This window comes from Malus domestica, chromosome 13 (genome assembly GCF_042453785.1).
Source record: "Malus domestica chromosome 13, GDT2T_hap1".
Lineage (NCBI taxonomy): Eukaryota > Viridiplantae > Streptophyta > Magnoliopsida > Rosales > Rosaceae > Malus > Malus domestica.
Window position 1 is genome coordinate 36,027,788 of NC_091673.1, and position 26,253 is coordinate 36,054,040.

Here is a 26,253-nt window from a genome sequence, read left to right on the forward strand (position 1 = left end):
CTTGTATATGTTGATGATATCCTTGTTACCGGTCCTGATGCTCAAGCTTGTCAAGCTACAATTGATGTGAAAAATAAGTTAACACACAAAATTAAACCCTCTTTTTATCAATTGTAGTAAAGTATGTAAGTAGGGATCGTTCTAGGCCGGGGATTAGGAGGGATTGCTAAATCACTTGGAAACTGACTTGAAAACGTAAAAACAAAGTTTAAAACACTAACTAGACTCAAAGAATGCAAAACTATACTTTAAAACACTAAAACAAACCAAAAGACTCAAAACAGCCCCTAAACACTCAAAACTACCTTAAACACACAATCTGGGCAGTTTTGGGACTCTAACACAAACTTGGACGAATTTTGGTTTTCTAATGAACTAAAACACTTAAAAACATAATCTAAGACAAGTTCTAATTAATATGACTCAAAGAAATAAGATGGGGTTGATTTTGGACGAAAATAATTAAATTAAGACAAGAACAAAGTAAACAAATTCTTAGACAAATTTAAGTGAATCAAAATAGATTGTAAAATGAATTTGAATGAAACTTATGGATGGAAGGCTAGCTAGGAGGTTCTTCTCCACACATGTCACACTTGCATACAAAACGATTTCCAGTTGCTTTTCGATAAGCTATGAATACTCAACGCCCCAAATTAACCGTGAATTGCACTAATTAACCCTCAGTTTTTCCACAAGTTATTGGATTGGATGATTGCATACGACAACCCAAAACATTCCCTACAAGTTCCCTACATGAATTGCATAATAGAGATACAAGCAAGAATCATTAAGTTCTATGAAAAACATAAGCATTGACGAGGCACTCGTTACTATGATTTGCATGAAACTTATGCCAAGAATTTACTTAATGTGATTGTGACTAGCAACCTTCACTACTTGTGAATATAAGTTCATAACGATTAGGTGAAACTCCCTTATATTCTAGCGTTAAATTCATGCATGAAAATTAAGCATGCACTCTCAACCAACATACACAAATCATTTTTTATACGATCGGATAAGTAAATTGAATTCACAACTTATGAATCACAACTGGATGTAATCAAATCATATTGCAAGTATGAACATGGTTTCGAATCACCCTCTAACTAAGAGGGGTTTAGTTCCTCATACTCACAAAGCAAAGATACATAAAATTAGACATTAAAATCAAAGGAAAGAAAACACCTAAAATGCTCCAACTTGGGTAGCAAGTGCATCCAAGAATTCTCCTTTGCTTGCTTGCGGCAGATTGCTTTGTGGACGGATTTTTGGGTAGTTTTATGATGTAGAATGGATGGGGAATGGTATGGAAAGGTTTAGGGTAAGTGTGGAGGAGTGTTTGAGGGTTGGAGGGTGGTGGAGAACTAGGCAAAGAGGGTGGAAGAAGGTGGAGTGGCTGTTATGTTTTCTAGGCACTAAAATGGTGTTTTTGGGGTGTTTTGCTACCTAGGGTGAGTATGGACGAATTTCTGTGATGAATGGTGAATATGAGAGTGTGAACCCTTTGCCAAGGGGTGTAAACATGTATATATAGGCCCCAAAAACCTTAGAGAATCAGGTTAGGCTAGGGAGAATGCACGACAAAGAGTGTATGTGGTGTGCAATGGTCCAAGGGTGAAAATGAAGTGATGATGCAAAGTGTGAAGGGTAAAATGGAGTGGTCTTGTAGCTAGGGGGCATGAATGATTGTGTACATTGCATAGAGATGGAAAGGGAGGTGAAAATGTGTCAATAAATGGGTCAAAGGTGCAGCAACATATGGTACACAAGGCATGGGATTCCAAATGTGAATGATGGAGCATCAATTGGTGCATGTTATGGTTGTGAAAGTTGTATAAAATTTTGTGGGTGAAGGGAACAAGAGGTATCAAGCAATTAAGTGTAATAATTAAATGAATTGAAGCATGAAATCAGAAATTATGTAGGGGACAAGAGTGATCAAGCATGGCATGGGAATCCAAAGGGAATTCTATGTTGTTTTGCATGGCAATGAAGGCAAGTTGGGGTGACAAATTTTTGGGCTGAGTTCTTCATCTTTTGGACCATAATTCTTCACATTCTTGGCCTCTTTAGTTCTCAAATTCGTCCATCCACTTTGGCCCAAATATGTGACATGCATTCCAAGCTCCATTTTGCTCCAAAATGCTCCAAAATGCATCTTCTTGCCTACTTTGTCCATAAAATCTGAAAACACACGAAAATGACTTTAAACATTAAAATAACTAAGGAAACATGACATAAATGCACAAGAACAAGCCAACTAAGTCGCATAAATATGCTCCTATCAAATTCCCCCACACTTAGCTTTTGCTAGTCCTCGAGCAAAACAAAGAGATAAAACGAAACAAAGTAAAAAAAAAAACACAACCTAAACCTTCCAACATTTGCCTCAGGGATTTCCAATGCACATGACATGTTAAAAATTATTATCCCCACAGATTTGAGTCATCTTCACACTTAAGCACGTACTTAATCATAGTCACCACTTATTTGTTCACAATTAATCGATTAAAATAATGTTTTTGATGTAGTAACATGCCTTAGAGAAATCACTCAATTCCTTACAAGATATGCACTCAATTTTCACTCAGATTTTCTAACTACACACCCTATACTAGTTATATGTGAGAAGATTGATGTAGATATGAAAACGAACGCTCACATATATGTATCACAAAGAAAGCAATTTATGGAGTTAATAAGCATGTTTAGATATGATCTCATGAATGGAATGCTACTACTTAGATGCGAGAACCAGTGACACCATATGCTCATATCAATTTCAAACTCCACATATTGAAACGCATGACACTCAAGATGAAGTTAAGGGTTGTAACGGGGCTTGGGGTGATGGCTAACAAATGAAGGATAAGGATAACAATCGTTCTTAAAGCAATAGCAAGTAAAGTAATGAAATTGAAACTTAGAATTCACTTAGATTGCAGAAATCAGCTTTTAGACACGAAGGGAAAATTCAAGCAATATTTAGGGCCGAATTCTATGTTTTGGACCCTTTCTTCAACAAGCAGCACTTTAAAACTCTTTTTCGCATATTTTTCAACTCCTTTTTTTTTTTTTCAACTCTTCTTTTCTTTACAACAAGCATAATAACTCACACTTCCCCCACACTTGTTTTCTGCCATACATTAATCAAAAGAAATTCAATTTGAATCATGCTTTACTATGCTTCAAGAATAAGGGTATGGATGGTCCTAAACTAGGCTAGGTAAGGATAATGTGGTTTAACAAAGAATGTAGGCTATCAAGGCTCAATGGGGTTAACTTAAACATATAACGATATGGGATACATGGCAGTTTGGCTTTGGTGGTGGTAACTACACAACTTCATCTTGAATATGTTTTATGCAAATCAATAGCATGCTTTGAATGAAATAGGCATGAGTTCTAGCATTTGGAACTAAATGATGAAACGCCTTCTAAGTAATAACCAAGCAAAGAATAATGAGATCATGCAACGACTTTAGAAAACAAGAATGCACAGATTTTAACTCTCCAAATAAACGTTTAAGCTCAAGTCTCACAAGGTTGTAGCGTTAGTTTGAGTTCTTTCCTTCAAGCATGTTACAAAAACTAATTTTTTCTTTTATGATTACATGTGATTTCATAAGTTATAACCACAACCACGCATAAATAAAGAGTAAATCAAACTTTCATCCATGTTTATAACTCTCTTTAACAGTCATGCAATTACAAACCGAATCCTCATCATTGTGTTGGAAGGTACCCTAAGACACAAATAAGCTCACAAAAACAACTCTTTTTTTGGATTTTCAAAAACAATTTTTCAAATTTTTATGAATTTTCGGATTTTTATGTCAAAACACACTGAAACACTCCAAAACAGCTTAAAAATACTTAAAACAACAAGGAACAACACTAGAAGTAATGGGTGATAAATTTCTACGAATTTCATGCAAAACAATGGTTACCCCCCCACACTTAAATCAAACATTGTCCTCAATGTTTCAAGCATATACTCACACCAAAAACAAGCAAATAACAAACGACAAATAAACATGACAAATATGGCAAAGTAAAAACCAGACAGAGTAGAGTTTAAGAACGCAAATCTGGTTTTGGAGATAGTTGATCTTGTTGACTTTCCACAGCTTTGATCTTGAACTGGATTGGAATTGTACAGCGAAGCTTTGCTCTTTGGTGATGTTGCAGTTCCTTATTTGTTCTCCAAGCAGATGTGGCAGCTTCTTTAGTTCTTCATCTCAGACTCCTTGTGCTGGGTTGATTGTGCAAGCTGTATTCTTCTCTGCTTGTTTCTTCTGCATGACGGGCGGGCACGAGGTAAAGGTGTTGGTCTGTTTCTTTCTTCAATCTTTCCAAGTGCCCACCTCTTGCTTTCTTTCTCCTTGTCCCTTGTTGAGGATGAATCAGCACGTTGTCTCCACATGCTTCGAGGTATCATCTTCACTTCCCTTATACGTGAGAGACGAAGCGGAAGCATAAGATGATGAGTACTCGAGAGCAGGTGCTGGCTGGAGAAAGGACAGGGAGAAAGCATGATATGAGATACTCGTGCTCTCAACCTTTATGATATGAAATACTTGTGCTCTGGATGGGTTGTTTGCAGGGGTATCCCAGGGGATGAAAAATACAGAGTGACTTGAGAGGGTTTGTTGGAAAGCCATTTCAGAGAGGATGAAGGGTTAAGTGAGGCTGAAAGTTGGGTGAGACTGCTTCACTTTGAAGTTCAGCATTTATAGAATTTTCTTAATGGCTGGGAAGGCATTGTTCCATTACTCGTGTCGGCAAGCCTGGGATAATTTAACAGTAGTTTTCACGTGCATTCCGCTTCTCCAAAATTTTTTGACAGATTGCGCGTGATTTACGCAACGCAGATGTGCAAATTGACAGATGCTGACACGTCTCGATAAAGCAGAGGCCTCTTTAATATCCGGAATTTACGCTTCGAGTTCTGAGCTTCGTTGAGGGCAGAGATTGCATGTGACAAGTGCTGACGAGGCTAAGAGAGACAGATGGTTGGAATCGGTGCTTCGACAGACTGCTCGTAATTTTCGCAAAGCTGAGTTGCGTGTGATGGGTGCTGACGAGGCTGAGACAGTTGACACTCTTCGGTATCTGGAATTGGTGGTTTATGAGCAAGCCCAACTTTTGAGAAAGCTGGCGCCTCTTCGATCTCCGAATGGCTTCTTCGATTTCTGAGCTCACCTCTTCGATCTCTGAAATCCCATCGCGTGCTGATTTTTATAGAGGTATGCAGGACGTTCAAAGCACTCTTGAATTTCTGCCTGTAAAAACTCCCGTTTTGCACTTCTACGATCTTGACTTGTCCGATCTCCTCTTTCTTTAACACCTCTGAAAAATGTTTGGCCCTTCCGACTGTCGTTTTGACTTGAACCTTGGTGAAGGAGCAGCCCCTCCTTCTCCAGACAACATATGGCGCCCGTCCCTCATATCCCCGACTGGTCCTCTAACCGTTGGGGATTCGGTGATGAAAAATGACATGACCGTTGCGGTGGTGGCCCGGAACCTTGTCACCCCCAGAGATAATAGACTGCTCGCTAGACGGTCTGATGAATTGGCGGTTAAGGAGTCTCTGGCTCTTAGCGTGCAGTGTGAGGGTTCTGTGTCCAACATGGCCCAACGCTTATTTGCTCGAACCTGTCACGTTGAATCGTTGGCGGCTGAAATACAGAGTCTCAAAGAGGAGATTAGAGGACTCAAGCATGAAAATAAACAATTGCACAAGCTTGCACACAATTATGCCACAAACATGAAGAGGAAAATTGACCAGCTGCAGGAAACTGATGGTCAGATTTTACTTGATCACCGGAGGTTTGTGGGTTTGTTCCAATAGCATCTGCCTTCGTCTTCTGGGGCGGCACCGCGTAGTGAAGCTTCAACTGATCAACCTCCGATACCTCATCCTTCTGTGGCCCCACCGACTGCTGAGACTCCGCCGACTACTGCAACTCCGCCGACTACTGCGACCTCTCCCAAGCAGCCTTTGTGAAGGCTCCCTCTTGTATTATGCTATGTTTCTTTATTTCCCAGTTTGCTGTTCATTTCCACGAAGTTTAATGTTAAAATCCTTTGCATATTTGTTAATGTTTCAAAATAGAAAGTCACAACCAAAAATAATTAAACAAGTAATAAAATTGACAATCACGCAGAATAAATGGGTTGCCTCCCTTAAAGCGCTTGCTTTAACGTCTTCCAGCCGGACGATGAACACCTTGATCAACCTTCATGGGAACCCACGGCATAGTGGGTTGTCTCCTCCACATCTTGTTCTACAAAGCTCTCGTACATTGCATCCTTGAACGGAAATGGATAGTGATGTTTGTTGATGGGTGTGTTGTGTTGCCTAAGGTTCATGTTCCTGTGCCCACCGTCGGGGATCTGCTTGGGTATCTGCACCAAAGAAGGGAACCACCTATCAACTTTAATGGGAATTGGATTTAGATTAGGTGGCTTACCTATGTGATGTGATGAAGTGGTAGCAATGTGAACATTCTTCCCCATGGTGCTTTCGGCCAATTTGAGCACTATGAGGGCAGTGGCCGTATGGTCCTTGTACTCCACTCCAATTCCCTCGTCTTGCATGGTTGTTGATGCATCCTTTGTGCTTGGTGCTGAACGGTCCAGTCCTATCTTTTCAATTTTATCAATGGCACAACAAGAATGAACAACATTAGGAGTCTCAATGGATTCAGAAATTTTAAAACTAATCATGTCACCACCAAATGCCATAGTGACTAATCCTTTGGCCACATCAATCTTCGTTTGAGCCATTTTCATGAATGGCCTTCCAAGGAGGATGGGCAATGAAGGGGCATGGTCCGATTCATCCATTTCGAGGACATAGAAATTTACCGGGAAGATTAAATGATCAACCTGCACTAAAACGTCTTCCAAAACTCCCTTTGGATAAGCGTTAGATCTATCGGCCAATTGTATGATTACACCATCATTTTTCAATGCTCCTAAGTTCATAGATGCATAAATGGAATATGGCATAACATTTATAGAAGCACCTAAATCAAGCATGGCAGATTTGAAACGGGTATTACCAATGACACACGGAATTGTAAAACTCCCCGGATCTTTGCATTTGGGGGGTAGTTTATGTTGCAAGATGGCGGAGACATTCTCACTTACATGTACCACCTCTTTCTCCCGGACACGTTTCTTTGTTGTACAAAGCTTCTTTAAACACTTGGCATACTTCGGGATTTGCTTTATGGCATCAAGGAGGGGAATGTTGACATGCACCTTTCTAAATGTCTCTAGAACATCTTTTTCCTCCTCTTCGTTCTTTGATTGAAAAAATCTGCTAGGAAAGGGGACATTCAAAGGAAAAACATTAGTCGGAATTGAATTTAACACATTCTTACCCTTATTGGACAGATTTGAAGGTTTAGGGGCCATGGACACTTGCGGCATAGGTGTGTCCATCCTTGCCGTGGGTGGGCTTGATTCCTCCTCTTCCATTTGCAACATTTCATCCTCTTTGGGACCTGTTTTTGATGAAGAACCTACCCCAACCTCCTTACCACTTCTTAGGGTGATTGCTTTGGCTGATTCAAACCCTCCATTTGGATTTGGAATGGTAGAACTAGGGAGCCTTCCTTGGTCTCTAATCTGCCCAACAACCTCGGCAATCTGTCCCATTTGTTTCTCTAGTTGGTCCACCCTTTTGTTTTGATTTTCCTGCCCATTAGTCAAAGTGGTTAGTAACTTAACAAGTGTATCATTATCCAAAGCATTACTTGAAGTATTTGGGGCAGATTGTGGTTGGAATTGAGGGGGTGCGTATGGTTTGTTGTAGAAGCCCGGGGGTTGTTGCCTAAAGCCTCCTTGTGGTTGGGCTTGTTGTGGCTCTCTCCATTTGAAGTCTGGATGGTCTCTCCACCCCGGATTATACGTGTTGGAATATGGATCATGTCTTGGCTGATTTTGGCTCTGAAACCCAATGGCATTAGCGCTCTCCCATCCACCATTCTCAATGAGTTGAGGACACTTTTCGGATGCATGTCCTTGGATAGAACATACGCCACACACCATGGGTCCTTGAATCTTCATTCCCTCGGCCATCTGTGAAACAAGAGAAGTAAGATTAGCTAACTGAGATTGAATATTGGAAGTGGAACTTACCTCATGCACTTGTTGCCGTGGGGGTCCTCTTTGGCCTACACCCTCGTATTGTTGAGCGTTCAATGCTCGATTAGCAATCAAGATTTTTGCAGCCATGGGCGTTTTGTCTACCAATGCTCCACCCACCGAGGCATCGAGCATTTGACGTTCTAGTGGTAGGAGCCCTTCGTAGAAGTATTGCAAAAGCAATTCCTCCTTCATCTGATGCTGTGGACAAGAAGCAACAAGTGATTTAAATCGTTCATAATATGTAGGAAAAGACTCACCTTCATCTTGTTGAATTCCACTTATTTTTTTACGAAGAAGAATGATGTGAGAAGTTGGGAAAAACTTCTCCAGAAACGCCCTCTTCATACCCTCCCAAGATGTAACTGTACCGGGAGCCAACTCGTATAACCAATCCTTGGCTTTGTCCATTAAAGAGAATGGAAAAGCCTTCATCTTTAAAATACTTCCGTCAATGGTAACCAGAGTCATACTTGAGCACACCACTTCAAATTCTTTCAAATGTTTGTTCGGATCCTCCATGGACAGCCCATGGAACTTTGGAATGTGGTAGAGCAAACTTGACTTTAACTCGAACTCTTCAGTTTTACCTTGAGCAGCCATGGGATATTGGATACACAATGGGGCGGCATTATCCAAACCCGAGGCGGCAAGCTCCTTGAGCGTACGGTTGTCCATGGCTATACCTTGCTCTTCTCCACCCACTTGTGCCGTGGGCTTCTCTTCAACCTCAACTTCTTGCTCTTCTAATTCAGGCTCGGGACTAGGAGGATTAGACTCTTGCAATTTCTTTTTCCTTCTCAAAGTCCTCTCAAAATCACCGTCAAAGTCGGAGATATGCTCACGAACAGGTTGTGAGCTACGGGTCATAAACTAGTACCTGCACACAAGAGCAACAAAGTTAGTAACCAACCTAAGAGACTCGGCACAAGTAAGGAATTAAGGTGCCTATACACGGCACACAAACAAAACACACAAACACGGTGCAAAGAAAAAAAAAAAAAACAAACAAGAAAAACTAAACAATTTAAACAAGACTCAAGACAAGGAATTAGCGACTTTGCTAATCCCCGGCAACGGCGCCAAAATTTGATGTGAAAAATAAGTTAACACACAAAATTAAACCCTCTTTTTATCAATTGTAGTAAAGTATGTAAGTAGGGATCGTTCTAGGCCGGGGATTAGGAGGGATTGCTAAATCACTTGGAAACTGACTTGAAAACGTAAAAACAAAGTTTAAAACACTAACTAGACTCAAAGAATGCAAAACTATACTTTAAAACACTAAAACAAACCAAAAGACTCAAAACAGCCCCTAAACACTCAAAACTACCTTAAACACACAATCTGGGCAGTTTTGGGACTCTAACACAAACTTGGACGAATTTTGGTTTTCTAATGAACTAAAACACTTAAAAACATAATCTAAGACAAGTTCTAATTAATATGACTCAAAGAAATAAGATGGGGTTGATTTTGGACGAAAATAATTAAATTAAGACAAGAACAAAGTAAACAAATTCTTAGACAAATTTAAGTGAATCAAAACAGATTGTAAAATGAATTTGAATGAAACTTATGGATGGAAGGCTAGCTAGGAGGTTCTTCTCCACACATGTCACACTTGCATACAAAACGATTTCCAGTTGCTTTTCGATAAGCTATGAATACTCAACGCCCCAAATTAACCGTGAATTGCACTAATTAACCCTCAGTTTTTCCACAAGTTATTGGATTGGATGATTGCATACGACAACCCAAAACATTCCCTACAAGTTCCCTACATGAATTGCATAATAGAGATACAAGCAAGAATCATTAAGTTCTATGAAAAACATAAGCATTGACGAGGCACTCGTTACTATGATTTGCATGAAACTTATGCCAAGAATTTACTTAATGTGATTGTGACTAGCAACCTTCACTACTTGTGAATATAAGTTCATAACGATTAGGTGAAACTCCCTTATATTCTAGCGTTAAATTCATGCATGAAAATTAAGCGTGCACTCTCAACCAACATACACAAATCATTTTTTATACGATCGGATAAGTAAATTGAATTCACAACTTATGAATCACAACTGGATGTAATCAAATCATATTGCAAGTATGAACATGGTTTCGAATCACCCTCTAACTAAGAGGGGTTTAGTTCCTCATACTCACAAAGCAAAGATACATAAAATTAGACATTAAAATCAAAGGAAAGAAAACACCTAAAATGCTCCAACTTGGGTAGCAAGTGCATCCAAGAATTCTCCTTTGCTTGCTTGCGGCAGATTGCTTTGTGGACGGATTTTTGGGTAGTTTTATGATGTAGAATGGATGGGGAATGGTATGGAAAGGTTTAGGGTAAGTGTGGAGGAGTGTTTGAGGGTTGGAGGGTGGTGGAGAACTAGGCAAAGAGGGTGGAAGAAGGTGGAGTGGCTGTTATGTTTTCTAGGCACTAGAATGGTGTTTTTGGGGTGTTTTGCTACCTAGGGTGAGTATGGACGAATTTCTGTGATGAATGGTGAATATGAGAGTGTGAACCCTTTGCCAAGGGGTGTAAACATGTATATATAGGCCCCAAAAACCTTAGAGAATCAGGTTAGGCTAGGGAGAATGCACGGCAAAGAGTGTATGTGGTGTGCAATGGTCCAAGGGTGAAAATGAAGTGATGATGCAAAGTGTGAAGGGTAAAATGGAGTGGTCTTGTAGCTAGGGGGCATGAATGATTGTGTACATTGCATAGAGATGGAAAGGGAGGTGAAAATGTGTCAATAAATGGGTCAAAGGTGCAGCAACATGTGGTACACAAGGCATGGGATTCCAAATGTGAATGATGGAGCATCAATTGGTGCATGTTATGGTTGTGAAAGTTGTATAAAATTTTGTGGGTGAAGGGAACAAGAGGTATCAAGCAATTAAGTGTAATAATTAAATGAATTGAAGCATGAAATCAGAAATTATGTAGGGGACAAGAGTGATCAAGCATGGCATGGGAATCCAAAGGGAATTCTATGTTGTTTTGCATGGCAATGAAGGCAAGTTGGGGTGACAAATTTTTGGGCTGAGTTCTTCATCTTTTGGACCATAATTCTTCACATTCTTGGCCTCTTTAGTTCTCAAATTCGTCCATCCACTTTGGCCCAAATATGTGACATGCATTCCAAGCTCCATTTTGCTCCAAAATGCTCCAAAATGCATCTTCTTGCCTACTTTGTCCACAAAATCTGAAAACACACGAAAATGACTTTAAACATTAAAATAACTAAGGAAACACGACATAAATGCACAAGAACAAGCCAACTAAGTCGTATAAATATGCTCTTATCAACAATCTCTCAGCTCAGTGCCTTATTTCTTATCAAAGATTTGGGACCTCTTCACTATTTTCTTGGCATTAAAGTAAAACGATCCTCCTCTGGTATTTTTATTTCTCAGATCAAATACATTTTGGATATGCTTCAGAAATCTAAAATGGATGGTGCTAAACCTTGTGCTACTGCCCTCAGCACTTCCTTTCTGGATCATGAGTCTCCCTTATTATCTGATCCCACTGAATATCGATCCCTTGTTGGTGGGTTGCAATACCTCACTTGGCCTCGGCCTGACCTTTCCTTTGCAGTCAACTTAGTGTGTCAGTTCATCCATCAACCGAGGGAATCACATATGCAAACTGTCAAGAGAATTCTTAGGTACCTAAAGGGTACTCTTGAGCTTGGTCTTTGGTTTTCTAAAACTGCCACACCTCTTAGCATCACTACATTTTCTGATGCTGATTGGGCCGGCTGTCACCTGGATAGAAGATCAACTGGTGGTTTTTGTATCTTTCTAGGTAACTCTTTACTTAGCTGGAGTGTTAAGAAACAGCCTACTGTGGCCCGCTCTTCCATTGAAGCTGAGTATCGTTCTCTAGCTAATTCTGCTGCTCAACTAACCTGGATCTGCAAGCTTTTAGTTGATGTTGGTCTGAAATATCTCTTCAACCACAACATCTCCTAACATCATTATGTAATGGTAATGTACTCTGCCTCTGTAGTAGACAAGGCCACACATTTTTGCAATTTAGATTGCCAAGACACCACTCTGATAACTCGTATATTTCAAATATTTATACCATCCATTCCTAGTTTCTTTGTGATATTTTTGAGTTAAACTGGTTGTGTTTTACTCTCTTTTGGGTTAATGTGTAGTTAATTGTATTTTAGAACCATTTGAGGTAAATAAGGCAAAATGGTGCTGAAAGTGGAGAATTGAATAAGGATTTTGATGTAGAGAGCGATTCAAAGTGTACAATTGAATATGGTGATGAATATGACCCTTTTAAGAGAACAATAACAACAAAAAAACGTGGGAATTAAATGCCCAATTACTAGGATGCATTAGCAATCTGTAATAGCCTCTTTAACCTTATAAAACTAAGAGTTTCAGCCACTTTTAGACAAGCCCCCATTGGGGTCACCTAGAGCTCTCTCTCTTCTCTTTCTTTGGCCTTTCTTCCAGAAACAAAACCCTATTTCTCTTCACCATCCACTGCCACCTAAGAAACCATGCAGCCGCGCTGTTCTTGGAGAAGTTCAACATCAGAATTGCTTCAAGGGGGTTTCTTCTATGAACTTTAATTTCACTCATGTTGTTCTTGATATTTATATATTTTGTAATCATGTTGCGTAATTAAGTTCATAGCTGGGGATTTCGATGTAGCCTTGCAAACCTACTGTATGTTATTAAGTTAAAGTATTCAAACTACCAATCTATGTTCTTGTTTCATTCACTGATTTTATAGTATAATTTGTTTGTTAATCTTAATGTTTGATCACCATTAGGGCTGCTTACAAATGATTTGATCAAGTTTATAGTACACATCATGCTTAATCTTGGTAGACATGTGAATGGATGAAGAAACTGCTATGCATACATCCTGACATGTGATTTCTTTGGTTCTTTGAAGTTTTCTTGTTTTTAACGGATTCTTATTTGGTAATCTAAGTTGAACATCACAACTAGGTTGCAGATTAGGAGTACTTGATCACAACCACACATCAAATGGATGATCATAAATGAGTAAAACAAACCCTAGTTGCAGATTGGAGAGTTGAATGCGTTTTGACTTAATTTTCATGGAATTGGCTTGTAATGGTGAAATTGGTATCCCTACTTTTGTCTTATTGTTTCTGAATCAATCTATCATTCATCTTTATCTTGTTTTGCATTTTAAGTTACTTTAGCTTTCAAAACAAAAATCTAAATTCAGTTTTCATTTTCATTGCTTAGTTAGGGTTCACATAAAGCTAGTAATTTGTAGAGGTCTAATTAGTCCCTGTGGTTTGACACCCTTACTTGTGCCGTTATACTATCCTTATATTTTCACTTGAAAGGAACACAACAAAATTTTGGCGCCATTGTAGGGGACTGATTTCAGTCCCCTCTAATTGCTTGCTTTATAAACACTATCTGTTTTTGTTTTCTTAGTTTAGATTTTTCATTTACAATTTAGTTCCTTTTGATTTTCAATTTGTAACCAAGATGTATGGTGAATATCCGTTATGTGCTAAAATTGGCCATCCTCTTCAATTCTACCCAAGGAGAGATGAGTTTCCTATGTTTGTCTGAGAGCACTCACACTGCATGTGTTTCTCTAACAAAGGGCCACTACAACCATTGCCAAATACATACAGCCCCGCTTGGAGAAACTCTCATGATGACTCTTGGAACAACATACAAGCTCCAAATCAAACATTTGCACCTCCCCCACAGCAGACCCTCTTTGACACTTCGTTGGAGGACACTTTGGATCTACTTGCTCAAAGCACTTCACAATTTCAACAATCAATGAGTAGCATGATTCAAGAACACTTTATTGCACTTACCAAGTTGGAAATTCAATTGGGGCAGATTGTCCAAGCTTTAAATGAATAACGATGTGGTGATGGTCAAGATGTGAATGGTGAACAATCATTGGAATCTAGCTGTGCCGATATACATAGAGAAGTTCTTGAATTTGAAGCTCTTTCCCAATCTTCTAATTCTCTTGATTTTTTCTCAAAAGTTATGTTGGATTCTCCCTGTTGTTTTACATCTTTACATGTGCCATCTTTGGAGTCTTTTGGAGATGATTTGCTGCCATATCAAGAGAAAAACAAATTGAAGTTGGATGATGAATCATTATTGCCCATTCATCATAAGAAAGAAGATTCGGAGCTAGACGATGAGGTTGTTGCCTTGAACAAATTTCATTCATCCATTGAAATCATTGCTCCAGCCACACCTTCAACAATTTTCGAGGATATGTTTATTTGCAAGGAGAGACAAAAACACCATCACAATCAAGTCCTTGTGGAAATTTAACACACCATATTCAAAGTCCCTCGAAAGAAACCACTTCTTTCGACCAAGGTTCAGAGGTACCTTGATTTCCTGCCACCCTAGGTGTTCATCCATCATACCCACTGCATCTTGCCTAGACGTTAAATAAAATGCTTGCTAGGAGGTAACCTAGCTGGGTTTGTGTTCTTTCCTTTTATTTGTGTCTTTTTGTTTTTGTTTTATTTTCATTCCATGTGCACTCTACCTATTCGCATTGCATGCATTCCATTCATTTTTAAGCATAAAGGACAATGCTTAGTTTAGGCTTGGGGGTGTTGGAAATTGAAAATTTTCTTTTGATTTTAGTTTTGGTTAAAGTTTGCTTTTGCATACTAATGTGAATGTGTATGATGGCTGTGTATACAATCTGACTATGGTGCTGTCATGAAAAGTTCCATATCATAATTTTTGTAGTTCACAAAGTTATTACTCTTGAATGATGGTAAAAGTATCATGCTCAAATTATGGAAGAAGAATAGTGGAGACTACCCTAGTGGGTTATTTTGAGCCTATTTGCTTCTTTGAGAGGGTTTAAAAAGCTTTTGCTCCTATCTTTTTCTTTCAATTTCACTTTAAATGATCTCATTATTTCTCTTTGATTGAATGCTAAGAATAATCCTATGTTGTAGATACCATGTGTTTATTATCACCTATGAATGAACTCATTGAGATGATGTTAGGTTATGCATGTTTTTAACCACCAAATGGCTTTATTCCCAACCCTTTGTGTGTTCCATTCATTTTTTTGTAGTCAAACACTTTTAACCTGATTCTTTCATCACCCACGACAAACTCTACCCATCTTAGCCCATTATAGCCATACCTTATAGTTTGGGGAATACCAAAGTGATGAAGACAGATAGATTGAGCTCTAGATTAAGAATGTGGCATGTACCAAGGTAACATGTGTTGGAATTGCAAAAAAAAAAAAAAAAAAAAAAAAAAAAAAAATAGAAAACAAGAAAAAAAGAAAAGAATAAAGATGATGTAATTTCCAAATCCTTCACTATTGCACGTGTGTCCTGGTCAGCAAGAACAAATAACAAAGATCAATTTAAGTGAAGAGCTTGCTTATTTCATAACAAAGACACTTTGGTATGTCCCAGGCTTTAGTATTTCTTATCCATTCTTTTGTAGCCCCTAGCCTAAGCCTTACCTTACAACCTTGTGAAAGACCTAGCTGATCTTTAGGGATATATTCATGGGTGCTGGTAAGTATGTATGCTATCCATATTCTTAATGTTTGATTCCTTTCATAAGATATATTAAAAAATTGTGCTCTTATTTCATATTTCATATGTGAGAATTTTGATTCCCTTTCACATAACTTCACTCATATATGTTTGATGAGAGACAAAACTTTAGGATCTAAGTAAAAATTTGAGTGACAATTTGAGAGAATTAGAGTTGAAGCGAATTCTATCTTTGGCATTTGAGTATGGTGTTTTTGAAGTAATGAGTCATGGAGTAATATTTTTACACTATACACATGATACGATTCATTGAAGTGGCAGACTTTTGGTTTAAATGTATGACTAAGCTTTCATTGGTTCTTATTAGTTTGTTTCAAGTATGCTTTAACCAATTTATTTGTCGATTCTGTACATGTTTATGGGCGTCATCGCTGTAAACCCTCAGGAGACACAACTCCTCCTACTAGGGACACCTAGAGGTTTAAAGGCTTGTGGCACATGCTCAGTGCAATCATTTAGCCAGCGAAAGTGGTCTAGTTAGATTTTTCTTCGTTTTGTTTGTTTTAGCTTTAGTTTTGCTCGAGGACTAGCAAAAACCAGGTCTGGGGGTATTTGATAACTTATATATTTCAAACATTTATATCATCCATTCCTAGTCTCTTTGTGATATTTTTTAGTTAAACTGGTTGCGTTTTACTCTCTTTTGTGTTAATGTGCAGTTAATTGTATTTTAGAGTCATTTGAGGGTAAATAAGGCAAAATGGTGCTGAAAGTGGAGAATTGAATAAGGATTTTGATGTAGAGAGAGATTCAAAGTGTACAATTGAATATGGTGATGAATACGACCCTTTTAAGAGACCAATAACAACAAAAAAACGTGAGAATTAAATGCCCAATATGGTGATGTATTAGCAATCTGTAACAGCCTCTTTAACCTTATAAAACTAAGAGTTTTAGCCACTTTTAGACAAGCCCCCCTTGGGGTTGCCTAGAGCTCTCTCTCTTGTCTTTCTTTGGCCTTTCTTCCAGAAATAAAACCCTATTTCTCTTCACCATCCGCTGCCACCGAAGAAACCACGCAGCAGCACTGTTCTTGGAGAAGTTCAACAACATAATTGCTTCAAGGGGGTTTCTTCTATGAACTTTAATTTCACTCATGTTGTTCTTGATATTTATATATTATGAAATCATGTTGTGTAATTAAGTTCATAACTGGGGATTTCGATGTAGGCTTGCAAACCTACTATATGTTATTAAGTTAAAGTATTCAAATTACCAATCTGTGTTTTTGTTTCATTCACTGATTTTATAGTATAATTTGTTTGTTAATCTTAATGTTTGATCACCATTAGAGCTACTTACAGATTATTTGGTCAAGGTTATAGTACACATCATGCTTAATCTTGGTAGACATGTGAATGAATGAAGAAACTGCTATGCATACATCCTGCCATGTGATTTTTTTGGTTCTTTGAAGTTTTCTTGTTCTTAATGGAATTTTATTTGGTAATCTAAGTTGAACATCACAACTAGGCTGTAGATTAGGAGTACTTGATCACAACCACACATTAAATGGATGATCATAAATGAGTAAAACGAACCCTAGTTGCAAATTGGAGAGTTGAATGCATTTTGACTTAATTTTCATGGAATTGGCTTGTAATGGTGAAATCGGTATCCCTAGTTCTGTCCCCATCGTTTCTGAATCCATCTATCATTCATCTTTATCTTGTTTTGCATTTTAAGTTACTTTAGCATTCAAAATAAAAATCGAAATTCAGTTTTCATTTTCATTGCTTAGTTATGGTTCACATAAAGTTAGTAAGTTGTAGAGGTCTAATCAGTCCTTGTGGTTTGACACCCTTACTTGTGCCATTATACTATCTTTATATTTGCACTTGAAAGGAACGCAACATGCTCCCCTTGCAAAAGTGAATAAATAGCCTGAAGTTGATATTTTCGTGTCTCTATCTTCTGCCAAATATGCATCCGTGAAGCCTTCGGCAACAGGCTTATTACTTCCAAAACACAAAGATAACTTTGAGGTACCTCTAAGGCACCTTAGAATCCATTTAACTGCTGCCCAATGCTCATTCCCAGGATTTGCAAGAAACCTGCTCACCACTCCTACCCAATGTTTTAAAAGGCTTGCCTCAGGGCGTGCCTAGGTGTCCTCTGAGGCTGGGCGTGAGGGTTGCCGGCTGTGTTTTGATTGAGTGGGCAGAAGGCGTCGCCGGAGCCACCTAGGCGTGCCTCAGTGCTTTTTTATTTTATTTTATTTTATTTTTTTACTCCCAAACCTAAATTTTGGGTAGCTTTTAACTGCCTCATACCTCTTCCTTGCATCATCGTCTCTCTGTCTTTTTTTTTTTCTTTATAATTTTTATTTATTTAGATAATGGATGTGCGCTGTCTGCGTGCATTGTTATATGTGTGCTCATTGTGCTTTTCATCTTCTATTATATATATATATATATATATAATATAATATAATATATGTATATTTATGAGTGTATATATATTTATAATATATGTGTATGCTCCGTGTATATATTAAAAAATTTAGGTCACGTGAGGTTTCACCTCACGCCTCACGCCTAGGACAGGCTATCCCTCGAACGCCTCGCCCACACCTCACGCTTGTAATACATTGCTCCTACTGCATAGGCAAGGTTTGGCCTAGTGCAAACCATTGCGTACATTAAACTTCCTATGGCTAAAGCATAGGGAATTTTCTTCATTTCTTCCATTTCTTCCTTTGTTGAAGGGCTTTGATTGTTGCTTAGCTTGAAGTGAGCAGCAAATGAACAACTTACATACTTGGCTTTGTCTATGTTGAACCTTTCAAGTACTTTCACAATATATCTTTCTTGAGACAACCACAATTTGCCTTCTTTCCTGTCTCGAGAGATTTGCATGCCAATAATTTGTTTCACAGGTCCCAAATCCTTCATATCAAAGTATTTGCTTAACTTCTTCAACTTGTCAATCTTATCAACATCCGGACCAACAATTAACATATTGTCCACATATAGAAGCAACATAATGAAATCCTTAATGGAAGATTTCGAATGAACACACAATGATCAGAAGCTGTCTTCTTGAACCCATTATCAACCATGGAGGACTCAAATTTCTTGTACCATTGTCTGAGAGCTTGTTTAAGTCCATATAGACTATTTTTTAGCTTGCATACCATATGCTCCTTCCCTTTGATTTTAAAACCTTCCGGCTGCTCCATATAAATATCTTCATGCAAATTACCATGTAGAAAGGCTGTTTTGACATCTAAGTGCTCAATCTCCAAATTCATGCCTATTGCCAATCCCAAAACAACACAAATTGAAGTCATTTTCACAACCGACGAGAATATCTCATCAAAATCAATGCCTTTCTTTTGTGCATACCCCTTCACAACCAATCTCGCTTTGTACTTTGGTTTTGAGTTTTAAGTTTCCTTTAGCTTGAAAACCCATTTGTTTGGAAGAACTTTCTTTCCCTTTAGTCTTTCCACCAAATCATACGTATGATTCTTATGCAAGGAATTCATCTCCTCTTGCAAAGCCTTCAACCATGCTTCTTTGTGAACATCAGACTGCACTTCTTGGAAGCATTCGGGTTCGCCACTATCTGTAAGGACACATTTGTGTGGCGAATATTTCACGGATGGTACACATTGTCTGGTGGACCTTCTTAACTCCATATTTTGTTCATGAGTGGGTTGTTCTTCTTGACTCTCTTCGGTATTAGAATCCCCCGGTGCATTTTCTTGGCCATCATAATCATCATCTATAATTTCTGGTTCAGCTCCCCTATCAACATCATGAGTTGCAATAGGAGAAATTGGATCGAAATCAATTAGACTATCAAAATAAGGCTGATCACATTTTTCATTCTTCTCAAAATCTTCAATTGTTTGGTCTTCAAAGAAAATCACATCTCGACTTTGAACCACTTTCTTGCTTATAGGATCCCACAATCTGTAGCCAAATCTTTCATCTCCATAATCCTAGAATACACACTGCTTGGCCTTGTCATCAAGCTTTGATATCTCCTCCTTGGGTATATGCACAAACACTCTGCAACCAAATGTCTTCAAGTCTCCATATGAGATACCTTTCTTACTCCATCCCTTCTCTGGAATATCAACATTTAAGGGTGATGAAGGAGACAAATTAATCAAATAACAGGATGTTCTCATTGCCTCCCCCCAAAATGTTTTGGGCAATTTCGCATGAGACAACAAACACCTTATTTTTTCCACAATGGTGCAATTCATCCTTTCCGCAACACCATTGTGTTGTGGAGTTCTCAGCACAGATTGCTCTAATGCCATGCATTTTACAATACTCATCAATTAAACAATGAATGTATTTTAATGCCATGCATTAAAATATTTGATTTTCTTTCATGATGTCTATTGCTAATTAAACAATGAATGCAACTATTTATGTGCGTACCTTTAATTTCAAGGAGGATTTCTCTCTCTGCAAGAATTTGCAAACCCTTCTCGCTTATATAACCCAGCTACTTGTGCCATAGATCGATTGAAGCATCCTTTTCCATTGCATTCAGCTCCCCTTTCCATAGTTGAGCATGGGTTCTGTATACAGTGAAGCATTTTCTTCCTCTTGCAATTACAAGGGATACCTTTTTGAGCTTCCATCTCCCCATTCGAAAACTTATTCTTGTATCCAGCATCATCCAACTTTCCGATAGAAATTAAATTTAGGTGGAGGTCTGGCATATATCTAACCTCCTTGAGCATGAGTTTGTTGCTATGATCAGTTTCTAGAATCACTTCACCAATCCCTGCAATTTTTAATGTATCTTTATTTCCTAACTTCACTAAGCCAAAATCAACAACCTTATATGATGAAAATAATGCCTTATTCAAAGTAGCATGAAAGGAGGCTTCGGAGTCTATTGTCCAAGTGGTATCTTCATAAGACATTCAAGCACGATTTTACACACTTCGAGAGAACAATAATATCACCATATGAAGATATAGCAGCAGTATCTTTCTCTTCTTGCTTTTCTTCATTTTTCTTCTCCTTCTTGAGTTCTTTGCATTCTTTTCTGTAATGACCTTTTAGACCACAATGATGACATACGATGTCATTTTTTGGCTTTGATTTGTTTCTTGACCTCCCATGAGACTAAGGATAAGCACTTCTATTTTTATTACTCCCCCTCTTTTCTACAACCAAAGCTTCTGTGTAGGAAGAAGTTTCTTCTCATTTCTTCGTTCAGTAAACCAGTGCTTGATTCACTAAGAATAAGCACTTTAGTTTTGTTTCTTCCATTCCTCATCGGACATTTTTTCCGGCTTGTCACCTTCAATTGGACCGAACATATCCTTTTGCAATACAGTAAGCCCTCCATTTTTGACTTCCAAATAATGTAGTTTCTTCCATTTAGGCTCACCATTTGACTTGTGTTGACATCCATGATCTCCAAAGCAACCCAGCTCTAATCCCAATTGTCTAGTTTGCTGCAGCGGAACTGTTGGTGTAAATCACAGGAAGTAAAACACAAATAAACAGAAATTATAAGTGAACAAAATGACACTAGAATTTTGTGGAAAAAAAACCATCTGATGTGAAGGGAAAAACCACAGGACAAGGTTCAAAATACTTCTACTATTAAAATAGGATTACAGGCGCTAATCTCTCTCAACTTTAGACGCTGACTAACTCAAGAGCACACACACACTCTTGGATGAACTCATTATTTTTCTGTTACTCACACTCTGTAGAAGAGCTACAGGCTAAAAACATATAAATATTCATAATCAACTCCCTTCTAGAAAACTATGGAAGGGGTTAGAAAAAGCAATCAATATTGGGCTGCTTTACATTTACACAGTTCTTGAAACTGGAAAGACCTTTCTTTGTCCAAGGATTTTGCTTCTTAGATAGCTGCGCATTAAAGATGGGCATTTAATTTCATGAGGAGGGAATTCTAACAGTATATGGGTTGTTTTTTGGTGAAAAGGAAAATGGATGAGAGCGATTGGGAGAGATTAAAGACAAAAATGAGGATGAGAAGCTTGGTTTCCTAAAAGATTTGGATTTTGATATAAGCTAAGCTATCATGCTATTGTACAGAAAACAATATGAACATATATTACTGATAATAAAAGAAGATACAAGAGTACACCAACTTTTTTCTTCCTTGGAGGATGCAAAGGGAAAGATGGGTCATGGTAAAGTATTTCACACAAGTTTAGATCTTGTGTGTTGTTTGATCATACACTACATACTCTTTATATAGAGCCATTTACATGAAGAAGTCTACAAAAGAAATTAATGCATGTTGAAAACCATTCCATACAACAACAACAAAATCTAACAATACTACTACTTTTAGTCCTTACTTTTCACTTTTGTTTAAACCATGCGGGCATTCGAATCCCACAACTTTTACAACGTGTATATATCTATATATATATATATATATATATAGAGAGAGAGAGAGAGAGAGAGAGAGAGAGAGAGGAAACATATCTCATACCTAGATAAAATGATGATCTTCACCTACATAATCAATGGCAACCTCACGTAGATCAATATCACTTGATTGAGATGATGACTCTAGAGAGTATGGAAGAAACGTAACACCATTATGTCATGTTCATGGTCCACTAACTATACGTTGGTTCCAGGTTGCATATAGTGTTTAATAACTGATATAACAGAAATATGTTTAGAGGGGTATTATTGTAATTAGGTTATATGACTATATAAGGGATTGTGTAGCTATCATTTCCTTAAGTTTATTTGTATACATTTTCTCTAATCAATCAATACAATCTCTCTTGTTTCTCTCTACCAATTCCTTCCCTTCCTCTGTACCAATTTCATCTTTTGCAATGTAGTTAACATGGTATCATAGCCACCAGGCTCACGCCATGGATTCTGGTGGTTCCCATTTTTTTTTCTTGTGTTTCTAGCTTTAGTTTCTTTCCAAATTTTCATTAGATGTTTCGATAAATTTTTGGGTGCTTCCACGACCGTTCTACTATTTTTGGGTTGTTTTGTTTCTGGGTTTTTTGTTCATTGGGATTTGCTAATCCTATATCCTCGACATCAAATTTTCTTTCCCCTGCGGTTTCTCATACACTGGAAGCAGGTGTATTCTCATAAGTTGGTGGTGCTGCTTCGCTGGGATCTGGGTTTTTCCTCAGAATTTGGGTTTTCTATGATTGTTCTGGTTAAGTGTTCTTGTTCGGTTGATCGTTCTTGGGGAAGTCGTGTAGCAGCTTTGTTGACGACAGCCTTGCCGTCGAAGTCACTCGGTCTTAGCGGTGTAGATAAAAAACCATGATCCGTTGGTTCATACGCGGCGGAGTCCAATGGGCTTTGCTGTTCTTCGACACTACCGGTCAATTCGATTGCTGGGTTTTCTTGAAGATTTTGCGCTTGGAATTTATGCAAACGTTCGATCTCTGGTGTAAATCAGGTGATTTTGTTCTTGGTACCTATATGCAAATCTATAATGTTGTTTAAGAAGTTTACCACGATTTGAGAATTAGGAGCTCTCTGATATGAGAAATTTGTTCAATTTCTGTGAATTGGACTTTCTATGATTTGGGTTCATACAACACCATGTTCAGTGCACTATGGAACTGTGGAGACAGAGTTCGAGCTTTGAAAATGGTATCAGAAATGGTCATTAGGTGCTGTTTCGAGTACTCCTCAATTTAGCATATCAACTGGTTGTGTTAATGTCTCAGTGAAGATTTTTCATGTGAAGGTTATATTTGGTTTCTTGGTTAATTTTGGTGTTAGTATCTAGGAAGATTGGTTAATTTAGTTTCTTGAAGTGTCATTCTCCTTGGTTGATTTAGTTTCTTGGAGTGTCACTCTCCTTTGGTTGATTTGGTTTCTTGGAGTGTCATTCTCCTTTGTTGATTTAGTTTCTTGGAGTGTCATTCTCCTTGGTCGATTTGGTTTCTAGGTGTCATTCTCCTTAGTTGATTTGGTGCTAGTCTCTGTCAAGATTTAGGAGGGACAATTTGCATATACAGTGAATGTGTTACTATGGCTTCTCAGTTAAAAGTTGAAAACTTGTTAGGTACGTTCAGACCAAGACTAGATTTGGTTGTAATTGTATTGCTAAGCTCATTAATAATCAAGAAAGCCTTGCAATCTTGTAGATTCATGTACAATGAGAATTCGGTCCTGCTCCAGATGTAATACTACCTGGTTGTGACAACTTGGGAAAGTAAGCACAGTGGGCACTGTCTCATCCCACCATAACCTCGCAATCGGTCTTTTCGATTTGCCTTGTTCATATGTAAAGCAATAGTCTGGTACTAATGGCCTTTCAGATGGCAACAGAGAATGCTTTTCAGTTGACTCTCTCCGAGCCACATTGTCACTTCCTCCAACAACATCAAGGTATGGGTTTGGATCGTACCTAAACTATAGTTCTGGGTTCTTTCATATGAGGATGAAGATTCCAGGGAATAATGCAGGAGTTATCACAATTTTTTTTTATCTCATGTTAAAGGCTAATAGTAGTCAGCGTGATGAACTGGACTTTGAATTCTTGGGTCACATAGAAGGTCAGCAAATCATATTGGAAACAAATATAAATGGTGTGGGCAACAGAGAGCAAAGGATTAACCTATGGTTTGACTCAGCAGCAGATTTCCATGATTTCCATGATAAGCTTCATAACAGTAATTGCCAATGTATTTAGAAAAGGATTGCCCAGTCCAATGTTCTTAAAGTATTGTAGACATCTTAGTCTCGTAGTTCCAGATGAGTCTCAAATACCTGGATAGTTCAAACTTCACTTGGATACGCCAAGTTTAGTTTGAGGGGGAAGTAATAACTGATATAACATAAATATAGTTAGAGGGGTATTATTGTAATTAGGTTATATGGCTATATAAGGGATTGTGTAGCTATCATTTCCTTAAGTTCATTTGTATACATTTTCTCTAATCAATCAATACAATCTCTCTTGTTTCTCTCTACCAATTCCTTCTCTTCCTCTGTACCAATTTCATCTTTTGCAATGTAGTTAACAGATTCATCCCTAATATCCACTAAAAACATACATTTGACTGAATTATGCATTCATTCACTTCAACAGATTCATCAGCAGGCAACACATATCATTGCATGCCACATTAATAGAAAAGTGCGGAGGAAACAAGGGAAACTGAGTTCAGGATGCTTACAGTGGGGTTGCTGGAAGACACATATGCTACTTGGACCCCCTTCACTTGCTCTACATTTCAATATGAAAAGAAAATAATACTACAATACAAGTTGGGAGGTGGGGAATCCAAGCAGCACAGATGTGGACATTGTTCAACTCCTATATTCAGATCCAGATTCAAGCACAGACATTCATTAAATGGGGCATGCAAGCATAGGAAATACAAGTCATGAGTATGTCGAAAAAATTATTTAGATCCAAGGAATACATTTAACAGATCCATATCAAAAATAGCACGCTGGGTTGAGGATTTATACCTGTATTTCTGAGATCTGTGGACATCGAGGTTGCCACAGCTCATTTTTGTTGCGAATTTAAAGTCTGACCTTGCTACCGTTCCTTGTCTTGTTCGCCATATCGTCGCATATCGTGGTCTGCAACACAAGCTCACGGACATGCAAATATATTAGACTCGGATTTCCCTATTGCATTTGTGCTGAAAATAAGAAATTAATGAGCAGAGAAGAGATCGATGCATTTTACCTCTGTGCGTCGGCCAATCGGGATGTCTGAAATAGGTGAGCTGGAGAGAGAGTACTAGGGTGACTGTTATGGGAAATGAAGGACCACGCTGATAATTCATTTTATATAGCTGAACTTGCTAGGGCTTTCAAACGAGTGCTCCATCACGTGCAAGCCTCTGTGCCTTTTATTGTTCTTCTAAGTCAGGAGTTCGAGACTAGAATAGCGCACATTTGTGCATTATTTTTGCCAATATTTTTCCAGCGCCTCTGTTTCTTTGTATCAAGTCACCACTTTGAATCCCAAGTATGTCAGTTTCCTTATGTTTTCTTTTATTTTCTGTTTTCTATGTTATTATTATTATTATTATTTTATTGTTTTATATTATTTTCTGTTTTCTATGTTATTATTATTATTATTTTATTGTTTTCTATTTTTATTTCCTATTTTAAGTATCCTAGTTTATTTATGCCACATGGCAAGGCAGGCTTTCTAGGTTTCCTCTCGAACCCTAGGAGAGCAGTTGGTGATGAACAGAAATTGGAGGATTTCGTATTGCTTTTTCGGCTGCCATTAATAGGGCTTCAAAGGGCTTCTGCTTAATTCATGGTGTGGGGAAGGATCCGTAAAGGTATCGTACGATGCTTTCTGGTTGGCGCACGAACTTGGGGTTTGATTATGAACAGTCTCATGGCCATGGAGGATCTAATGGCAAAGTTTGCAGGTCATTTTGCGATTACGGTGGAGGAACACAAACTGATCATCGTTGATCAGTTGGAGACCGCTACGTTGAAGTCCTTGAGAGTCTTTCTCATGGGAAGGGTTCTCTCACACAAATCGG

General features: G+C 38.2%; 1 protein-coding gene across 1 annotated transcript; it reads right to left on the minus strand.

Annotated features, from left to right (window-relative positions):
• Window positions 1-10,188: 10,188 nt before the first annotated feature.
• Window positions 10,189-25,498, minus strand: LOC103447025 (uncharacterized). The gene is made up of 5 exons (XM_070810917.1): window positions 25,434-25,498; window positions 25,208-25,324; window positions 24,910-24,959; window positions 21,141-21,218; window positions 10,189-11,384 (listed from the first exon to the last, which is right to left on the minus strand). The coding sequence occupies exons 2-5, from the start codon at window positions 25,249-25,251 to the stop codon at window positions 11,170-11,172; spliced, it is 387 nt and encodes a 128-aa protein (XP_070667018.1). The 5' UTR covers window positions 25,252-25,324; window positions 25,434-25,498; the 3' UTR covers window positions 10,189-11,169.
• Window positions 25,499-26,253: the final 755 nt, after the last annotated feature.

Excerpts from the sequence above, each read along its gene's own strand:
- LOC103447025 (XM_070810917.1), bottom strand. The coding sequence starts at position 25,251 with ATGAGCTGTGGCAACCTCGATGTCCACAGATCTCAGAAATACAG. Across the intron at positions 21,219-24,909 it reads TGTCTTCCAGCAACCCCACT|TTCCGCTGCAGCAAACTAGA; the intron begins GTAAGCATCCTG and ends TTACACCAACAG. Across the intron at positions 11,385-21,140 it reads ATGTCAACACAAGTCAAATG|ATTTTGTGGACAAAGTAGGC; the intron begins GTGAGCCTAAAT and ends GTGTGTTTTCAG.